Source organism: Chlorocebus sabaeus, chromosome 3 (assembly GCF_047675955.1).
Source record: "Chlorocebus sabaeus isolate Y175 chromosome 3, mChlSab1.0.hap1, whole genome shotgun sequence".
NCBI classification, from domain to species: domain Eukaryota; kingdom Metazoa; phylum Chordata; class Mammalia; order Primates; family Cercopithecidae; genus Chlorocebus; species Chlorocebus sabaeus.
Window position 1 is genome coordinate 19,077,031 of NC_132906.1, and position 22,750 is coordinate 19,099,780.

The 22,750-nt window shown below is 42.1% G+C and overlaps 1 protein-coding gene across 1 annotated transcript in view; it reads right to left on the minus strand.

Annotated features, from left to right (window-relative positions):
• Nucleotides 1–16,859: 16,859 nt before the first annotated feature.
• Nucleotides 16,860–22,750, minus strand: part of FOXO1 (forkhead box O1) — a 110,564-nt gene continuing 104,673 nt past the window's right edge. The window contains exons 2-3 of the mRNA XM_007960206.3: nucleotides 20,666–22,017; nucleotides 16,860–20,192 (exon numbers count right to left, since the gene is read on the minus strand). Coding sequence (XP_007958397.1) covers nucleotides 20,680–22,017 — 1,338 coding nt within the window. The 3' untranslated portion in view covers nucleotides 16,860–20,192; nucleotides 20,666–20,679. The remainder of the gene's footprint in view (nucleotides 20,193–20,665; nucleotides 22,018–22,750) is intronic.

Sequence of the window (22,750 nt, forward strand, 5' to 3'; positions counted from 1 at the left end):
CTGAGGCCCAAGAGCTTAAATAATTTCCTCAAAGGCAAATGGCTAATAATGGACAGAGCTGGTACTCAAGTTTGTACAACTAAAAAGGCGTTGGTCTTTTTACCTTTCCCTGTTGCCTTCCAGAGCACAGAAACCATACTTTAAGCAACATACAGGTTATGTAATACATGAAACACTGTATTCTATATTATTGCAGGTACAATATGAATATACAGGCCAGGCGCGGTGGCTCATGTCTGTAATCCCAACACTTTAGGAGGCCGAGTAGGTGGATCATTTGAGGTCAGGAGTTCAAGACCAGCCTGTCCAACATGGTGAAACCCTGTCTCTACTAAAAATACAAAAATTAGCCAGGCATGGTGTCGTGTGCCTATAATCCCAGCTACTAGGGAGGCTGAGGCAGGAGAATCGCTTGAGCCTGGGAGGTGGAGGTTGCAGTGAGCTGAGATGGCATCACTGCACTCCAGCCTGGGCGACAGAGTGAGACCCTGTCTTTAAAAAAAAAAAAAAAAAAAAAAAAAAAGTAGATGATGTTGATTTATCTTACCACTGGTGATGCTAATCTTGATCATTTGGCAAAAGTGATATCTTCCAGGTTTTTCCACTGTAATCTCATTCTTTTCCCCCTTTATAATTAGAAAATATTTGAGGGGAGATGCTTTGACACTATGTAAATACCCTATTTCTCCCTTTTGCCCTCTAACTTACCATTCATCAGTAGATCTTTCTACGGCAATTATTACTGTGATATTTTAAGGGTGATCTTCCATTTCCTTCTTATTCAATAGAAAAAAAGTAACGGGTAACTATTGTGTATAAATAGGGTGTCCACGTGATTTGTCATTCAAACCAGGACACTTTTGAAAGTGAAAGAAGGTACTATTAATAACTACAGTATGGCAACAAGCATAAGTTTGTCCTGGGAAAACTGGGATGCACAGTCACTCTATGTGTAAAATCGAATCTCCAGCTCAAAACAACAGAAACTGGTCAACATTTACTGAAAGTGTCTGTATCTTCAAGAAAGTCAACAGCAATCTTTGGTGGGGTTTTGAGGGGAAATAGATCACCTTATGGCTGAGTTAAATGTGCAAAGGAATAGAAACTGCTGGCTTGTGGAAGATAATTGTGAAAGACAATCAAGGGCTAGGAAGCAAAAGCCATAAGCAGCCTAATATGCAAGAAATAATCCCCCTCCTCCAAACAAGAGAGAATGCAAACCTGCCTGTGAACCAGCTGGACAGTACCTGTCCCTGCGAAAGGGACTATGTCGCATAAACTCATTAGTCTTTCAGACCCTAAACACTTTCTTCTCTCATGTCAAGGCCAATTTTGAGTATTCTGTTTAATAATTTCCTTCACACATCTAGTCACTTAGATCATTTCCTTTTAGAAGACACTAAGCCACGAAGAAGGTAAAATGGGGAATCTCACCAGGGAGGGTGTGTTCCCTGGAATGTCGTTCTCCTATATTTATTTGGAAAAGGTTTCAGACCCCAGCATCTGCCCAAGCTGTCTCCAGTTGGTCTGTAGTGGGATACACCTCTTTGGCACAAAGTCGTGACCCAGTATTATTTTTTCCCATTCTACCAAGGAGGAAATGGAGCCTTTGTGAGGGGCAAAGGATCTGTTTAAATTCCTGACTTGACGCAGTAAGCGGCCAGAGTGGAGATTACTCATGCTGTAGCTATGGGCCTCCTCTTTCAACTTTAATGGGAATAGTCAACATCCTATTATTTGAATGTTTATCCTGGGTTCATATTATTTCACACAGGGAAAGGCATTTAATGGTAGAAATATTTTCAAACCTAAAAAGCTAAAGGAGAGGAAAATCTTCCACATATCCATACTGGAAACAATGGCCTGGAAGAAACCCGTACAGAAGATGAGAGATTATTTGATAAATCTGTTACCTTACATGGAAAGTCATAGTGTCTATGAATAATAAGTTCCAGCTCAGAGGATCTGACGAGTGCTTCAGTTAGACCCTGCCCCCAGAGTGCCCAACATAATGATTATTTTTCTTGTTGTTGTAAATATTAATAAGCAACAACTGTAGCCTAACACTGTGGAGAAAACTTAAAAACTAGTGATATAAAGCAGAGTAACAACTTCAGAAATTATTCCCGGCATTCCTGGAGCTACTCAAGATAGAGTCCCCAGGGCATCCAAATAGTCATTTCAAGGAATTATAATCATAAAAGCTTCCAGTTAATGAATTCAGAGGAAATGGTAGAATTTGGCCAGGCACAGCGGCTCACGCCTGTAATCCCAGCACTTTGACCGAGGCAGGCGGATCACCTGAGGTCAGGAGTTCAAGACCAGCCTGGCCAACATGGCAGAAACCCATCTCTATTCAAAATACAAAAATTAGCTGGGTGTGGTGGTGCGCACCTGTAGTCCCAGCTACTTGGGAGGCTGAGGCACGAGAATCACTTGAAGCTTGAACCCAGGAAGCGGAGGTTGCAGTGAGCTAAGATCATGCCAGTGCTCTCCAGCCTGGGAGACCGAAACTCTGTCTCAAACAAAAAAAAAAAAAAAGAAGAAGAAGAAATGGTAGAATTAGAATATCGCCATTATGTAACAACCCTCATGAAATAATGACAATAACAATGGTCATCAATGGCTGCTAATATACAAAAGGCAAGTGGACATCATGTGCTTCTTACCCTATCTATTCACAGAATACTATAAAGTATTCTTGACAAAGACTGGACCCAGGCTGGGTGCGGTGGCTCACACCTGTAATCCCAGCCCTTGGGAGGCCAAGGCAGGTGGATCGCCTGAGGTCAGGAGTTCAAGACCAATCTGGCCAACATGGTGAAACCCCATCTCTACTAAAAATACAACGATTAGCTGGGCGTGGTGGCAGGTGCCTGTAATCCCAGCTACTCAGGAGGCTGAGACAGGAAAATTGCTTGAACCGGGAGGCGGAGGTTGCAGTGAGCCGAGATCACGCCACTGCACTCCAGCCTGGGGGACAAGAGTAAGACTCCAACTCCAAAAAAGAAAAAAAAAAAAAGACTGGACCTAAATATGACCGAGCCTCTAGATCTAGTTTTCAGGTTACACAGGGGCAGAGAAATATACTAATGGCACCATGAGGATAAAATCAGCAAAGTCCAAACTATGAGACACATTACAAATGACACAGTTTCTTTAAAACAGTACCAAAAAAAAAAAAAAAAAAAAAAATAGGGGTGACTGATAGATTAAGAAAGACTCTTAGAATACATATCAAAAAAAGCAATGTATTACCAGGCATGGTGGCTCACGCCTGTAAATCCCAGCACTTTAGGAGGCTGAGGCAGGCAGATCACGAGGTCAGGAGTTCAAGACCAACCTGGCCAACATGGTGAAACCCTGTCTCTACTAAAAATACAAAAACCTAGCCAGGCGCAGTGGCGGGCACCTGTAATCCAGCTACTCGGGAGGCTGAGGCAGGAGAATTGCTAGAACCCGGGAGGCGGAGGTTGCCGTGAGCCGAGATCACACCACTGTACTCTAGCCTGGGAGACAGAATGAGACTCCGTCTCAGAAAAAAAAAAAAAAAAGGCAATGTATTATAATATGATGTTATCTGGATTCTAATTTGAATGAACAAATCATAAGAAAAACCTAAAAAGTAAATGAGAAAATGTGAACATTGTGCTAACTGGGTATTTGCTAATATTAAGAATTTTTATTCTTTTTGTATTATGTTGGGTTTTGTGGTTATGCTTTTCTTGTTGTTGCTTTTTTTAGTTTCTGTGCACATATATAAACACAATGTCATTAGATGAAAACATAAGAGAATATTAGGGTAAGTAAAGATTTCTTGATGAAGACATAGAAAGCACAAATCACAAAAGAAAAAAGTAATACATTGAACTTCATCAAAATTTAAAATTGTTCATCAAAAGGCACTCAAGAAAATAGGTAACATTGGGAGAAAATACACGCAACACCTGTGTCTGAATATCTCTTATATCTAATCTATATCATATACAAAGATATTACATCCTTATACACACATAGATTCCTATAGCTTATATGCAGAATATATACAGACCTCCTACAACTCAATAAAAAGACAAAAAATAATAAAATAATAAAAAGACAAACAACCCAATTTAAACATGGATAAAATACTTGAATAGACACTTCACAAGACATACAAATAGTCAATAAGCACATGAAAAAGCATTCACCATCATAATCATCAGGGAAATGCAAGTTAAAATCATAATGAGACACCACTACAAACACTAAAATAGAAAAGATGAAAAATACCAGATTTTGGAGAGGACATGAACAATCAGAGCTCTCATGCATTGCTGGTGGGAGTGTAAACTGGTACAGTCACTTTGGAAAACCATTTGGCATTTTCTTAAAAAGTTGAATGTACCTATGATCCTACAATTACACTCCTAAATATCCCACTCAAGAGAAATGAAAATATGTGCCCACAAAAAAACTTTGTACAAGAATGTATATAGCACTTTTATCCATAATAGTCAAAAACTGGAAATAGCCCAGATGTCTATCAACAGAAGAATGGATAAACCAACTGGTATATCTACACATTGCCAATACTACTTAAAAATAAAAAGGACCTGGCTGGGCATGGTGGCTCACGCCTGTAATCCCAGCACTTTGGGAGGCTGAGGTGAGTGGGTCACTTGAGGTCAGGAGTTTGAGACCAGCCTGGCCAACATGGTGAAACCCCGTCTGTACTAAAAAATGAGAAAAGTAGCTGGGTGTGGTGGTGCATGCCTGTAATCCCAGCTACTTGGGGGGCTGAGGCAGGAGAATCGCTTGAACCCAAAGGGTGGAGCTTGCAGTGAGCTGAGTTCGCACCATTGTACCCAACCTGGACGACAGAATGAGACTTCATCTCAAAACAATAATAATAAAAATAAATAAAAGGGACCAAATTACCGATATAAGCAACAACATGAATGAATTTCAAAAATAATACTCAAGTGAAAGAAGCCAGGAGCAAAAACATGTACATAGTAAATGATATGATTCCATTTATTTGAAATTCTAGAATAATAACCAAGGATTATTGAGGATGAGGATACAGTCACATACTGCATAATGTTTTGGTCAGAGATAGACCACACATGACAGTGATCTTATAAGATAATAGAGCTGAACATTGTCTGTCACCTGGTAACATGGTAGCTGTCCTACTGTGCTAGAGCAATGCATACTTGTGTGTTTGTGGTGATGCTTGTATGAACCAACCTACCACACTGCCAGTCATTCAAAAGTACAGCACATACAATTATGTACAATACATAATCCTTTATAATGATAATAAATGACCATGTTACTGTTTTTTATGATTATTTTAGAGCATACTCCTTCTACTTATATATATATATATTTTAAATATTAACTGTTAGCCTCAGGCAGGTCCTGCAGGAGGTATCCAGAAGAAGGCCTTGTTATAAGAGATGACAGCTCCGTGGATGTTATTGCTCCTGAAGACCCTTCAGTGGGACAAGATGTGGAGGCAGAAGACAGTGATATTGATGATCCTGACCCTGTGAAGGCCTAGGCTAATGTGTGTGTTTGTGTCTTCGTTTTTAACAAAAACATTTAAAAAGTAAAAATATAGGCCAGGTACAGGGGCTCACACTTGTAATCCCAACACCTTGGGAGGCCAAGACAGGAGGATTGTTTGAGGCCAGGAGTTCAAGACCAACTTGGGTAATATAGTGAGAACCTGTCTCTACCCAAAAACAAAAAAACAAAACAAAACAAAAAAAGGTAAAAATTTAAAACATTTAAAAATAGAAAAATCCTTATAGAATAAGGATACAAAGAATATCTTAGACAGCTACCCAATGTATGTGTTAAGTGTTGTTACAAGAGTCAAAAAGCCAAAAAAATTTAAAGTTAATAAAGGGACAGTAAGCTAAGGTTAATTTATTATTGAAGAGGGAAACCCTTTGGTATAAATATAGTGTAGCCTAAGTGCACAGCATCTGTCAAGTCTCCAGAAGTGCACAGTGATGTCCTAGGCCTTCACATTCACTCACCACTCACTCACTCACCAGAGCCACTGCCGGTCCTGCAAGCTCCATGCATGTTAAGTGCCCTACAGAGGTGTACCATTTTTGTCTTTTATACCATATTTTTACTGTACCTTTTCTATGCTGTGTTTAGATATGTTTAGATGCACAAATACCACTGTGCTATAGTTGCCTGCAGTATTCAGTACAGTAATATGCTGCACAGATGTGCAGCCTAGGAGTCACAGGCCATACCGCTATAGCCCAGGTGTGTAGCAGGCTATACCATCTAGATTTGTCCAAGTGCACTCTATGATGTCCACATAACAACAGATTTGCTTAACCATACATTTCTCAGAACACATCCCTGTTGTGAAGCAACACTTGTCTGTGTATGAAGCAAGTTTAGTCATGAGCTGATAATGATTCAACCCGAGTAAGGAGAACTCCCAACACTTTGGGAGGCCGAGGCAGGCGGATCACCTGAGGTCAAGAGTTCGAGACCAGCCTGACCAACATGGAGAAACCCCATCTCTACTAAAAATACAAAAAATTAGCCAGGCGTGGTGGCACATGCATGTAATCCCAGCTACTCGGGAGGCTGAGGCAGGAGAATCGCTTGGACCCAGGAGGTGGAAGTTGCAGTAAGCCAAGATCGCACCACTGTACTCCAGCCTCGGCAACAAGAGTGAAACTCTGTCTCAAAAAAAAAGAAAAAAAAGGAGAACTCATGGGGGTTTATTATATTTTTAATTCTCTCTACTTTTTTTATGTTTCCAAGTTTCCATGATAAAGAATAAGTAGGGGGTTGGAAGGATTGAGGGAGGAAGAGAGGAAGGAAGGGAGAAAAGGAGGGAAGGATGGGGAGAGAGGAGAGAGAGAAGGGAAGGGAAGGGGGTAGGACAGAGTCCAAAACCAGGACCGACCTCCACAGCCCTGAGGACATGGCTGAACACCAACTCTGCGCCATCACAGATGCTCCTAATGACGCCCCTGAGGCATCAGGAAACGCCAGGTTGTACTGGATATGATCCTTGATTCTTTTTGCAACAGAGATTGATTTATGTCCACTTTGGGGGACACTTTACAAACAGCATAGAAAAAAATCCAGGCATCCTCCTTCAAACGTTCCTCAGCATTTGTGGCATGGAACAGAGCTCGGCCTGAGGACACCACCCAAATGAAGTGTCAAAGTGTTATCATCATGGAGTGTCTGGCCCTGCCCCAGGCGGCTCCGACCTTGGCCCCTGCTCCCTCGCCAGGGGTTGGAAGTTGCCCTGGAGCTGCCTTTGCCCTGGAGCTAGCCTGGAGCAAGGTGGTGTCCACCCAGCCTGGAGTATGGGAAACTCATCCCAGCACCAACAACTGGGTCTAGCTTATGCTACCTCAAAGATCTTGTAAGAGGAGCTGCTTCTGTTTCACAACTTTAAGAAAAGAGAGGCCCATTTCCAATGGAAAACAGACCCTCTGCGGGGGCTGGGTTGTTATTTTCCTCAGACCTGTATGCATTTAGCTCAGCCATGTGGTCCCCCCAGATCAAATAAGCCAGTTTCCAGATCTGCCTTTCTGGAGTCAAATGGTTTGAGCCACGTCTGGCTCAAACGGTTTCAATGCCACTCCACAGTGTTATTCAGGGATGGATCCTTGTGCTGGCAAGACCAGAGGAGAGGCCAAACCAGGCCCAGATGCGCAAGCTCCTAGAGCAAGAGACCAGGCTATCCAACTCACTTATGCGGCACCCACAGTAGGTTAGGGAGGGAAAAGCCTCTGATGAATGATGGAATTTTCAGTTTCATGGCCTGAAAAGTATGAGCCCAGTATTTATTTGATCCAAAGAGCCTATTTTTACAGAATACTTCATGACATCTTTCTGCTAACCCACACGACACACTAAAGAGCAGCAGGAGACTGCAAGCCTCACCAGGAAAGACAGCGCGTCTGTCCCAGTCACCACACAGGATGTCTCTAGCATCTTGCATAGGGCCTGCTACGCAGTGGATACTCAGTAGGTAAATTAACTATTAAATGAATGAATGAATGAATGAATGAATGAATGGCAGAAAATGTTACAGCGTTTCTGTAGTCTAAGAGCAGTCCTCAAATTTCAGTGTTCGTAAAAATCACCCAGAATAATTAAAATACAGATTTCTCCACCATCACAACCCCCATCCAAGATCCTGTTTCTGTTTCTCAGAGGTTCTGGAATTTGCATTTTTTACCAGTCTTCCCAAGTAATTCTGTTGCCAACGGTCAGTAGCTCACATTTGAGAAAGTCTCATCTCTGAAGTTCCCTTACAACTTCAGGGTCTTGGGTAACTAAACTCAGGGTTCCCTCAGGGTCTTGGGTAACTAAACTCCCCCCCGCCCGGGGGACTCATTTTTCACTTCTCCATGGTCCACAGCGAATGGGTTTTTGCTCTACTCTTTTTAATTCAAAGGGAGGCTGAGGAATTAGCGTTGGCAGAAGTGGTTGGTATCCTTGGATGGAAGGTATTATAAATGCAAAGTGCTATGAAAATCACAAAACCGTTTGAATAAAAAGCCTTTCCTAATAATCCATATACTTTTCTTAATCATAGTTTTTTTCCTACAAGTCTTAGAAGTGCCCTGGAAAAAAAACAAATCAGCTTATTTTGCATAGAAACAACCAATTCCAACACTTGCTTTATGCTGGTCAATGTCCAGCCTTGCTGCTTCCAAACGTTTCATATGTGGGGCCTCTATTCTCTATAGCCTACAAGGTGACAGGCACCTCCCTGTCAGGCGTAAGCCTGCAGCTCTCTTTCTGGATGACACATTTGAGGCAAAGAGCAGCTTGGTTTCAGAATGCTTACTAAGGTCAAAGCAGCACCTTTGGGAGCTGATTCACATGTCTTCTAATCCCAGAGGGGCCATTATTGTCCATAACAAACACTGAATTTTCATTCATTCAATTCATAGCAGTCTCCCCAACACTCACATCCAGCAGCGGGGAACATGGCTGAGATCTGAGCCAATTCTTTGCGCAAGGAAAGGTAACTCAAACGCTGGAAGTATTACATGATAGAATGCCCAGGCGTGGAAACATTCCAAAGTCTTTTTTTAGTTATCCAGAAATGACAAAGGAAATTATTTACTCCAGAAAGGTTTGCAGATTGGTGTGGCTGAGGGATCCAAGAAAGCATTTTTCCTATGTCTTCCTCCCTCTCTTCTACTCCTGCCAGTAACCAAGTGACAACAGTATTGCTAGTCATCTATTTTTTTAATCATGTGATTTTCTACAAAAGACAAGGACAATTGCTCAGATTGTTGTTTCCAAAAAAAGGCACATGATGGTTAGATGAGATTCCATACAGCTGTTAAATGCTTCCAGCCAGCCCTATCCAGGGTTTTGAAAATTATAGCCACGTTTTTAATGGAACAACAATTATTGAAGACAGAAAAATAGAGTCAGAGGGGAACTAGAAACTTACAGATAATATTGACTTAAAATATAGCTCATAGGACTCTTAGAACTTTTGAGTCTCAGAAGATGCGTACACATGAAGTTTTCTATTCAGGTTTTTTGTGGGGAGGTTTTGTTTTTGTTTTTGTTTTGAGATGGAGTCTCGCTCTGTTGCCCAGGCTGGAGTGCAGTGGTACGATCTCAGCTCACTGCAACCTCTGCCTCCTGAGTTCAAGCAATTCTCCTACCTCAGCCTCCTGAGTAGCTAGGATTACAAGCGTGCACCACCACGCCTGGCTAATTTTCGTATTTTTGGTAGAGACGGGGTTTTGCCGTGTTGACCAGGCTGGTCTGGAACTCCTGACCTCAAGTGATTCACCCGCCTCTGCCTCCCAAATTGCTGGGACTACAGGCGTGAGCTACTGTGCCCAACCAGTTCAGGGTATGTTTTCTCACAACTTCCCAATTATTTCTAAACACAATTGCTTGACCTCAGGAGGTCCTCCTTTTCACCAAGACATCGTTTTGGTAGGAGTGGGGAAATAAAACAGGAAAAACTTTTCTGTCTTGCAAAGGAGAATTAATTATTTTCCTTTCAAAATAATATTTAATTCCAAAATATTTCAAAAATATTTGAATATTTCAAGGACTTCAAATTAATTTTTTTTTAAAGTCAGAACATGAAATCCACATATTTTATCCAATCCCATTAGGCTGGGGAGAGATGATGGAGACACACCCATCACACAACCGAGGCAAAAACTACAAATAACACTGCAATGTCCTTCTCAGGTGAGGTGGCATGAAAACAAATCACGTATCTATTTAATTAAGGGTGGCCAGTTGTCTTGTTAAAAAACAAACAACCTCAGAGACTATAACTGTCCCAAGACGAGCACATCCTAGCTCTGCCTATGAACATGCCACCCTTTCTGGGGGAAAGCAGATAAACTGGCATTTCAGTCCTGTGAATGGTAATTTCGGAAGTAGGAACTAAGTGAAAGGGCTGCCTCTGTCCCTGGAGCCCAGAGAAAAATCTCTATGTAAAGAAAGCATTCTGCAGCCCTGGAGATGGCTGGAGGGCAGGCCAATGATCCCTTTTAGACATTTCATCATTGCCCATACCTTTCTCTCTTGCCTTTGTACTTGCCTCGGTTGAAGTAATAGCAGCTCCAGACTTGTCAAAAGACTTGGGGGTTCTTGGTCTGCTTTTAATTTGGTGGAATGTTGGCAGATGTGGGCTGGCTCACCAAAGAAGAATGTCTTTGGCTGTGTCCAGTGGTCAACTGCACTGGCCAGTTGCTTCAGGCTCAGTGGGAGGCTGTTGATGACCCAAAGTGAGGCAGGCCTGGCTCCAAACTTCTTGTTAGGATGGCTACATGGCTGCCTCGGGAGATTGTTAGTATTTAGCCAGGGCTAAACACAGCCACAAGGCTGTATTTGGGAAAGGAGTCTTAAATGGTTCCAGTTCACCTGTGTAACTGCTCTGATACTAGGGGGTGGGGTGGACTTTAATGATAGGGGAAGGCTTTGAGCTGGACTTTGGTAAGGAAGGGAGGAGCAAGACATTCCAGATAAACAGACATTCTGGATAAACACACCTTCCAGCATGCAAAAAGGCCGAAAGCATAAAAGGGAATGGAGTGTGACTGGTGCATATAGTGGAGATGCGAAGGCAAAGGTTGGTTGGGAAGGTTCTTGCATGCTGTCTGAGTACCTTCAGGCTGCTATAATAAAATACCATAATCCAAGTGGCTTAGAAACAACAGAAATTTATTTCCCTGTTTTGGAGGCTGGGAAATCCTAGACCAAGTCCCCTCCCTTTCCTGGTTCACAGATGGCACTTTCTAGGAAGAGGTACCTAGAGACAGGTACCTCTTTCGGGTTTCTTTTGTGAGGGCACTAATCCCATTCATGAGGGCTCCACTCTCATGACCGAATTACCTCCCAAAGGCCCCACCTCCTAACATTATCACCGCAGGGGTCAGGATTTCAACATTTGCAACATTTGAATGGGGTGGTGGAGGTACACAAACAGTCGGATGGTAGTATGTGTCATAGATTCAAGTTTATGCTGAGACACCAGGCTAACATTCCTTTAGAAGAATAACCCTCCAGCCTGTGACAGATTCTTCCAGGGGGCCTCTGAGTCCTCTCACCCACTGGGTGCTCTTGGTATGTCTACTGTGAGGTGAGCGTTTCAGGAAGTAATTAAAAAGCAGTGACTTGTTGATAGGGTGAACATATAACTAATCAACCAAACCTGAACACTTTCACTAACAAGAAGAACTTACCATAACTGTGCTGGGACAACACCTTTTCCTAAGCAAACCAGAACATTTGATTACTCTTATTTTGTGAGCCCTTTCTATATGCCAATCACTACCATAAAGGGTTGGTTAACTCGGGTTATTTAATTTCCACAGTAACCCCAGTATGCAGGTGTAATTCCTCCCATCAAAAATGACTCTAAAAAGCAGAACTGGCATTCTTTGCATTCCTTTTCCAACTCCAGAATCTTTCTCTTACACACTCATATTAAAAGCTGGGTCCATGCTTACGGCATCAGCCTAACCTGCTGTGTATGTGCCCTTCCCAGTCACTGACATCTAGTGGCTACCAGCTCCGCATTTCTCCCCCAAATTAAAGGCACTGGCACTAAATGTGACTCCTCTCCACCCCAAGTCCCTTGGTTAGCTCTGAAATCTAATTTGCATGCTACATTCAATCTTGAGGCCCTATCATCCATCCCCTAACCTCTTCTCCTCTAGGGCCCTGGACTTCACAGCTTCTCAGATACCTGCTGCCATGACCTCACCCCAGACCCTTCCTCAACCTCCTATTCTACCCCAGACCCTTCCTCAACCTCCTATTCTATCTTTCCCTTACTTCCATTCTGCCTGTTACTCTGTCACCAAAATCATTAGTCCTTTAATGCCTTCATACACCCAGTCGGTGGTGTGTTGGCCAATGTTTTAACAACCTGCTCTGTGGGGAAATAGCGTGCGCCTGTATATACGTACATAAATGAAGAATTTCCTGATATAAAAGATGAGTAACAATTTACAAATAATAAAATATACAATACTCTCTACTGTAAATTATATTAGGTCAATTGATTCTCACAGAATTCTCTGACTTTTTTGGTGTACTTTTATCCATAGCCAACATATGGTGGCAATCCAACCAGGACTTGATGAACGGACTTGTATCCCAAACCATTTTTTTCCTCAGATTTACTTTCTCAATAAACTGATGTGATTTAACTGTTAAACTATTTCTCACTCTCACCCAAATTATATTAGTGAAGCTGAAACTCTGCTTAGTGTCAGCACAGCAGCAGTGTAACAGTGAAACAGCAAAAGAGCTAACATAACTCACTCCATTTTGGTTTAAGTGGCCCTTACCCATTTCTGCACATAGGCAAGGATAATTTTAGAGTACTATTAATATGCAAAAACAGCAATCATGTAGTTTTAAAAAATAACTCTGGGATTAAAGGAGAAATATGTAAACAACTATGTTTTTGTTAAAGATTTATAGGAGCACTGTGACCTGACCAAGGACAAAGTTGTTCCTGAACCCTTGCTGGCACCCAGATGTTGGTGGTTATCTGTTACCTCTTGATCTCAATCCCCTCCTCTTCCTTCTGCCCTTAACATAAAAAGAGCCTAAAATTTGTACTGTCTTAAGATGGTACCTTAGAAGGCTAGTTTCTCATCTTCTTGGTTTGCTGGTTCTCCAATTAATCCTGCTTTTCCTCCCACCAACCCTTGTCTCTGGAATCTAGCTTTCAAGCAGTGAGCCAAGCCACACCTGGGATCAGTTATGGTAGCACACCATTACACAGCATCCTCACCATGCAACACAGTTGCAGCCAACAACCTCGATGGTGGACAAGACTAACATGAATACGATCATTACAAAATGAGGAGTTTTGAGGACTTACTATCTTTGTTTTAAAATATAATAGTTTATCTGACTTGTTGATAATGAAGGTGTTTAAAATTGGCTCACAAAACTTCTGCAAGTTTAACCATTCATTTTTCTGGACCAGGTGACTGGGCTCCAACACACACCACTGTGGCCCCACCGACCTCAGGCTTTTCCTCTCCTCTCCTCTCTTCTATCTTACAGATGGAGTCCCACAGAGTGTATTCTAGACTCGGATGAGGTCGAGGTCAAGAAAGCTTAAATGCCTGTAAATTCTCTTAGTACGGGTTCATGTTGGGGAACTTCTTGGGGAATAAATATCAATACTAGTTTTTATTGGGTAGATATAGGTTTACAGTTTTACTACTGTTAATACTTTAGAGTTGCTGAAGAAAAACAGGCCCACTCACTCTTGGAAATGGGCCTGTAAACTGTCTACACTCTCCTGCTTAAGAAATGAAACACAGCAAATAGGAATGCAGAAAAACACTGGGGGCTGGGCACGGTGGCTCACGCCTGTAATCCCAGGACTTTGGGAGGCTAAGGCAGGTAGATCGCAAGGCCAGGAGTTGGAGACCAGCCTGGCCAACATGGTGAAACATCATCACTATCGCTAATACAAAAATTAGCCGGGTGTGGTGGTGCACACCTGTAGTCCCAGCTACTTGGGAGGCTGGAGCAGGACAATCAACCGAACCCGGGAGGTAGAGGTTGCAGTGAGTGGAGACTGCACCACTGCATTCCAGCCTGGGTGACAGAGTAAGACTTTGTCTCAAAACAAAACAAAACAAAACAAACAAACAAAAAACAGAAAAACATTGGGGATGTACCAAATAGTTCTCACTTATCCTGCAGGGAGACGCTGCCAGAAGCCCCACTACAGAAACATCCCAAGGCCTACTATTACCTCAGATGACACCACTCAGCTGTGCAGGCTTTCTCCCTGACACAGGAAACCATTTGCAGACATTACCTCATCCCTCTCATCTCCTATCAAACCTGTGAGGCAGGTAACAGAAGGTATCCTCATTTTACCTGTGGGGAAATTGCTGCCCAAGCATCAGAACTTCCCACTTGGCACACACTCCAAGTGTCCCTGACACCAGCACAGACTAAGAAGTGGGCATCTCTGGCTTATTCTGGGACCAAGTGCTAAAGTGCAAATGGATCTCTCTCTATCCCAATTCATCACGAGAAAAATCTGGTTTAAAATGTGAGCCTTATTCTAGGCAGCTATCTCAGCTAAGGTCATCTGACTTGGGCAGCAATTTTAGTACAAGTCAAGTATGTTTGCAGAAACTCTAGCAACTGCAAGAACCCAGCAGGGCTCCTATGCTGCCATCTGCAATGTGTTTTTGTAGGAATTCTTTCTCAAAGTTGCTTGTTTGGGGATTTAAGCTCACAGAAGTTAATATGTAAAGGACAAATAACAAGCGACCTTCTTCCTGAAGGACGTAAATCTCTACTTTCCACCAGCGGCTTCCAAAGAAAACAAGAGAGTCACTTTGGGGAGATATGACATGAGAAAGGTACTAACGGCAAGAAATTTCCTTCAGCCTTGGAGTCCGTGGAAATATGGGTGCCGAGGCCTGGGGGTGGAAGTGTCCTGCCACCAGTCAAGCAGGAAAAGCTGGCCCCAACCGTTTTTTACTTTGCTTCTTCTAACAGGTGAATGCCTTCTCAGTACACAGTTCCCTCCTCTCACAGCCACATCACCAAAGCCACGCACTTGCACAGAAAGCCCCTTCTCCCTATTGGCTTCAAAAACTCTCTTTAGCTTTCGGATGCCCCCGCGACACTCGGTAGCTTCCTCCCAAGGCCTACAGCGCCGCTTCACGTCTGGTTTCCTGATGTATTACCCACCACCACCGAGGACTACTTGTTCTTCTCCTTTATCCCTGCATACAGCTACCTCCCTTTCCAGTCCACCAGAAATTCCATTTTTTCTAGTTACTTAAACTAAAAAACACCCCCGAGTCTATGACTTGACAAGTGGACTTGTACCCCAATCCACTTTTTCCCAATAATTTTCTCAATCAATGTAACTGGTGTGATTTAAGTGTTAAACTATTTCTCACCAAAGCAACTTTTACACCAAAACAACAAACTGTAATAAGGAAGCCTACCAGGAACTGACCTTCATACACCTGGGCCCAGAATGAGCACCACCAGATGATACAGGGTTTGATGTGTACGTGATGTCTGCTTCAGAGACTGCCACTGTTAAGCATGGTATATCCAGTGGAACAGCCCTCCACCTACCTTACCTAACCCCACCAACCAGCGCAATGTCCTTGTTATAGTTCACTTGAAACACGGAGAAACAATAGCCAAGGCAAAGGTCTTCCAGTGTGGCCAATTCACAGGTCAAGAAACAAGCCTAGGTACACAGCCTGATTCTACCGTCGGCTCTGGTCACATCAAGGATCTAGATAACTGTCCAAGGAAGGAAGCCCGTCAGGCTACAAAGGCTAACACTGAGCTCCTCCTGGGAGGCCTCCCAGGGAAACCTTCCTGCTATATGTTGCTTATCAATTAACGTAAAACTTGGAAACTGGCCTCAAGTAATGACACTGGATGTGCAGTTTTGTATATATGTGCGGAGTTATGAAAGGCTAGCTGGTCAGAGTTCTGGGGTATAATCAAGGGCTTTTTCCTAATTTGGACTAGATCTGCAGTATTCACACCGAACTGTGCATGAGCCCCAGGGGATGCGGGTAGGTGCTTTCATCTCTTCTATACATTGGGCTTCTGGCTATCGTGTCTTTTAAAGAAAGGGTTTCCACTTCCACATGTGGGTAAATTTTAAAATACTCTGAAAGCGGGATGGACCCTCAGTGTCTACACAGATAAACAGAATAATCTTCTTCCTTGCTTCTCCAGCTCATTCACTTGTCCGGTCAGAAACTCAGAAATTAAGAGAAAGTAGGCTTCACAATGATTTTAAAATGCATCTTAACCATCTTAATCTAATCCCGGCTCATTCCTCAGACATCTTCTGAAAAAGGCAAACATGAACTTCCCATCTACAGCTACTTAAAGGAGGGCTGATCCTCCCCCTTCAGCAAGGTGTGCAGTAGAGACTGGAGGAGCACTTATGACCTTAACCATGGGGTTCAGGCACTCCACCTACCGTGTCTGCTCTGTGACCTCCTAGCCAGACCCTCCTAACTTGCCCTCAAGGTATTTTTACCTTTAGCAGAGTCTGTTCTAACATAAGACTTAATATGTCTAGTAATTACTGAGATTGATGTAGTTTCAGACATTCCAAAGATGAAGTATTCCAGGATTGTTATCAGGGATTGTACTTGTTCCCCATCTCAGGGGACTACGGTTTGGTCCCAGAGGGGCTGTTCCCCTTTCCTCCAAAGGAAATACCAGATTTGAACCAACCATAACACTGTGGCTGACAAGACTTAACTCAAGTATTTAATAGCTGCACAAAAAATGTCCTAATAAAGAGCTTATTCTGCATAATTAGCAAAGAAAGACACCCAGCCATTTAAACATAATTTATGTACATTTATGGCTTTATACAATTATAGCAAAGATTGTTCTTGTGTCTGTAAGTACATCAACATCATCAGGCACTTCTCAGAGAGTATCGGAGAACAGGAACGTGGAATCTGCACTGTTACTAAACTCGGGTAGCGAAATGCAGGAGGCATCACTACATCCTGATGGGACTTACATGGCCATCCCTGGCCGCACTGCCAGGCTGTGCCCACCTCAAGGAGAGGCCAACTGTAATGCCAGGCTGGTCTGTTCGCATAAACCACAATGCATTTTTTTTTAATGAATGATTATTCCCAAACTAAAACCAGAAAAGAAACTTCTCTTTTAAAATTAGTTATAAATTAAGAACTCTTAAGAGCTTGAATGTAAGAATTTTAAGTTGGGGCTGGGGTTAATTGGTAGCATATATCCAGCAGTTGAATAAGTCCAATTTGTATATCGTTGGAGAATGATTTCCATTTTAAGTGTCCTTATCCTCTTCTTGGGATGTTCCATTGATTTACTTCTCACTGGGATACATTTGCTCATTAATTTAGACTTTGTCAGTTTGTCAAAGCAAAACTTTCCAAGTAATACATCTATTACCTAAATATATTCCATACGTCTATATTACGGAAACAATACATCTTTATATTTAAAATATCTGAATAGCTCTATAATACAATATGCTTTTAATAACAGTACAAACCAGAGAAAATCAAACAAGGCTGCATAGGTGATATCATTTGCACATTTCACAAAGCAATCATGTACAATAACTGATATATACTCATTACTCCAGAAAGTCAGTATTCTTACAGGAAAAAAAAACTACCAGAGGCCACATAATGTTTGCTTTCCAGACAGACCAGATGCTTTTCCCTGGACCTGTTGTCAGAGAGCTACCCAGGATTCATGTCAGGATTTCAACACACAATGGCAGCTTGGGGGAGGTGTGATTACCCAGACTCAGGAGGAAGAAACATTTTCCTAAGAGCTACTCTATGAAGTAAGATTTTAACAGTGATTTTAAGTGTAGTTGTCTCTTCAATGAACAAATGGGGGCTCTGAGGTTCCTTGTATTATGGTGCAGTAATGGCATGGGAGGAAAGTGACAGTACGTAGTAATAGAAATGAGTACACAAGTACTTTGGCACCAAGTTCAATTACACACCCGGGAGGCCGTGCTTAGAGGAACTCGGGTTTCTAAAACCAGCTATGTCTTGGAGTGCCCAAAAATGAGGATGGTTAGAGTGGTGGTTGTTCAATGAATCTTCAAAAAAAAGATCACAGTGGGAAGCTTACAATCGAGCTGGCTTACTGTAGGTAATCTTATCAGGAACACTTGTGTTCTTGTTAAACCTTTAGGAACTACTAAGCCAAAGAAGATGCAATTAACATACAAGACAAAGCAAGTGTGATGTGGACTATATACAGAAAAATTAGATCCTTCTCAAGAACGCAAGAGGAACAGTGCTCTGCACCTGTTCTCTTCATTGTGATGACTTTGGGCTTTCCACATGACTTGAAAATACTGATGGACTGAATAGGACACAAAGCCAATTAATTTGGTCTGTCAGTTACGGGTAATTGGGAAATAATAAAACCATAATGATAGGAATTACAGTTTAGGTTGCTACAGGCTAAAGACATTTTCTAGTTCTTAAGCCAAGGCTTTTAACATAATCTCAATGCACAACTTACAGCTGGAAGTGTTCAAATAAGTCTCCCCAATTTTTAAGTAAGTTCTATGCCATTTGCTACCCATCTGAACTTACGAACACAAACTCTACAAACCACACAAGTCCCATTTTTAAATTCCCTCGTTCCACTTGAACTTCCACAGTGTGCTAAGTAACCTAATCTGCAGCAGAAGGGAGAATGGGAAGAAGTGTGAGTGTTGACATAATTCCTCAAGGCAGAACTACAAAACCAACCTCCACCTGGACTGAAATAAGAGCAAAGAATTACGAGGGGAAACTTTTGCTAAAGCTCAACTCAAAATGGTGAAGTGGATCAAAATCCCTTGTTTGACAAAGGACCATTGCTTTAGATGCAGATCTCCCTTTTCTGATCTGCAAACATTATGAGGCCTCCCAGGACTACAGAGGTCTCTAGAGAAGACTTGTTGCTATGCAGTGCACATAGTTCAGTAGAAGCAGATGAAATTTCTTTAAAATACATACATAAAAACATATTAAGTTATCCTAAATATGAAACGCAAAGTGTCCATAACTATACATCACTTTCCTGCCCAAATAGGGCCTGAAACGTTGAGTATGCAAGTACTTATTACAATGATTTAAGATTAGTCAGAAACATCACTAAGTAGCATCCCAAAGTGTACAAACCAGTTAAGCACGTATAAAATTAGTACTAATCCAGTTAGAATACAAAATGAAAATTATGAATGCTGCCCCAAATACCTGTGGTTCCACAAAATTTACAAGCCGACTATGTAACAAAGTAGACTCTAGTTTTAAGAAAACATTATTACAGTTCAATATCTATTCCAAAAATGTTCTTAAGTCCCACCAATAACGTCAAAAATCATTTATCTGGAAATTAGAACCATTTGAATGTTTGTACAAATTTGCAAATAACAAAATAAACAAAAAAAAAAAATAGAAAAGACCTGTACAAAGCTGGCATTTAACCTTTTTTTTTTTCCAAAAGTTTAACAAGTCCATTAATTTAGTAGATTGATAACAGGCTACTTGGTTCTCATGTGAATTCTGTGGCAACATGAACAGGTCCAAAGCTGTTCAATGGAGGTGCAGAATGGAGATTCAGTTCTTTGTGATCCGTCAGTTCCGCAGGAAACAGGTAGTACAAACCAAAGTTTAACTTATCAAGACATGAGACCCATCACAGTATTACAAAAAGAGTATAAACTTTCCTTGGACCAAATGGATATTTAAAAAAAAAAAACAAAAACACACACAAATACAATCTGTATCTACTGCTTATATACAAAACGTGAAAGCACACCAGGATCTGAAAATCTTTTCTGCAATTATATGGTGTAGTGAGTTTGGCACTTCATTGTAATGAAATTTCCAATGGCACGGTCCTTATCTACAGCAGCACATAACCTGCACACATTGGGCAAACATCCTGTACAGGAAAAATGTCTTTGCTGCCAAGTCTGACGAAAGGAAAAAAGGAAGGTTTTTTTGTTTTTTTTTTTTTGTTTGGTTTTTTTTTCCGTTTTTTTTTTTGTTTTGTTTTGTTTTTTAAACCAAGAAAACTAAAAGGGAGTTGGTGAAGGACATCTTTGGACTGCTTCTCTCAGTTCCTGCTGTCAGACAATCTGAAGTACTTTTAAGTGTAACCTAGGAAAAAACACATACACACACACACACATACACACACAATGAAAATATAGCCAAATTAAAATCAATTCAACTTAATATGTTCAGAGTGGCAGACATATTTAGGGGCAAAAAGCTAGAGCTTTCTCAAACAACTCTAAAATCATTCAATGGGGAAAATTCTACTTTACAAAAAACCCTTCAGCATTTGATTTATATCAAATGTATTCATTTATTGAAGAGCTACTAAAAAGATGCAGCCATCGAACTGTCAAAAAGAAATCTTTAAAGCAGTTAAAGGAAGCTTCCTTCTGTTTAAGCTAGGAAGGAAAATTGATAAGCTACAAAAAGGACAGAGAATGAATGATAAAAGATCCCTCTCTGCAAGGGGAAGTCAGTTGACATCAAAGATGTGCTAACCATGGCAAGTTACTGTGTTCCTCTCTTTTAAGTTCTATTTTTCAAAAGGTCTTTTGATATTGGGGTGAACTTACCTGCTCACTAATCCTCAGCCTGACACCCAGCTATGTGTCGTCGTCTTGACACTGTGCGGGAAGCTTTGGTTGGGCAACACATTGTCAAAGTTAAAATCCAATGTATCTCCATCCATGAGGTCATTCCGAATGATGGATTCCATGTCACAGTCTAAGCGCTCAATGAACATGCCATCCAAGTCACTTGGGAGCTTCTCCTGGTGGAGAAGGCCCATTCTGCCATAGCCATTGCAGCTGCTCACGGAGGAGTAGCCCCCCAGGACACTCATCTGCATGGGGTGGGGCAGAGGCACTTGTACAGGTGTCTTCACTTGGGTCAGGCGGTTCATTCCCGAGGTGTGGGGCATGGTGCTTACCGTGTGGGACAGGGCACGCCCATTAACTGCAGATGTCTGCTGAGCATGTCCAGGGTGGGTATGGGAGCTGGGATTCATCATTTTGTTATGAGATGCCTGGCTGCCATAGGTTGACATGACCGAATTAGGGCCCATCATGACGTTCTGGCCCAGAACCCGGCTGTTGGGTTGAGCTACCCCAGGATCAACTGGTGTCATAATGTCATTGTGGGGAGGAGAGTCAGAAGTCAGCAACTCCTTCAAGAGTCCAGGTGCACAGTTATACTGACTCATCCCTCCATAACTTGACTTATTGTCCTGAAGTGTTTGCATAGGCATCTGGGGTAAAGGGCTCATGCTGGATTGGCCATATGTATATTTTTGGTAGTTTGGGCTGGGTGAATTCAAACTGGTGTTTGGTGGCGCAAACGAGTAGCATGGTGTCTGCTGCATCATGGTGCCAGGTGAGGACTGGGTCGAAACAGTTAATGATGTTGGTGATGAGAGAAGGTTGAGATTATCCAAAAGATTTTCCATGTTTTCAGGATTGCTTATCTCAGACAGACTGGGTAAAGTAGAGGCCATCTTTGCGGCAGATGGCGGGTACACCATAGAATGCACATCCCCTTCTCCAAGATCATCCTGTTCGGTCATAATGGGTGAGAGTCTCCCACTAATAGTACTAGCATTTGAGCTAGTTCGAGGGCGAAATGTACTCCAGTTATCAAAGTCGTCGTTGCTATGAGAGCCAGGGCTTGCAGGCCATTTGGAAAACTGTGATCCAGGGCTGTCCCCAGCACCCTCCTGGCCAGACTGGAGGGATGCTTTCTTCTTGGCAGCTCGGCTTCGGCTCTTAGCAAATTTACTGTTGTTGTCCATGGATGCGGCTCTTCTCCTGGGAGATTTCCCGCTCTTGCCGCCCTCTGGATTGAGCATCCACCAAGAACTTTTTCCAGTTCCTTCATTCTGCACACGAATGAACTTGCTGTGTAGGGACAGATTATGACGAATTGAATTCTGTAAGGCAAAACATCTTATTAGAAGTACAATACTTCTCTGCTTGCAAAACTTACTATTCTACATGTATTACATGGAAAACAAGTAAAAAATCTTAAGAGTGTGTGGTACAGATTTTCATCTGAACAGTCCTAATGACTCTGAAGTCACTACAAAAGATCTCAAATAGCATAGGAATAAATAGTATCTTATCTTAAAAACAGTATCTGTGGCTGGGCACGGTGGCTTACGCCTGTAATCCTAGCACTTTGGGAGACCCAGGCGGGCGGATCACGAGGTCAGGAGATCAAGAACATCCTGGCTAAAACAGTGAAACCCTGTCTCCACTAAAAATACAAAAAATTAGCCGGGCATGGTGGCACACGCCTGTAGTCCCAGCTACTCGGGAGGCTGAGGCAGGGGAATGATGTGAACTTGGGAGGTGGAACTTGTAGTGAGCCGAGATCATACCACTGCACTCCAGCCTGGGCGCCAGAGCGAGACTGGGTCTCAAAAAAAAAAAAAAAAAAATCTGTATTTTAATTTAATGAAGGGATAAAATTTAATAAAAAGTATTGAAATACCTTCTTTTATACAGCTATATTTTATGGAAAAATCACAGGAACTGGTTTTAATAACCGCTTAAATTTTGCTTAGCTACAATAGTACTCTGTATCGAAGTGCTATCAAAAACCCCTTCCATTCTACTATCCTTAAAACTACTGCCAATTCTCTTCAGTTTGAACATGTGCCC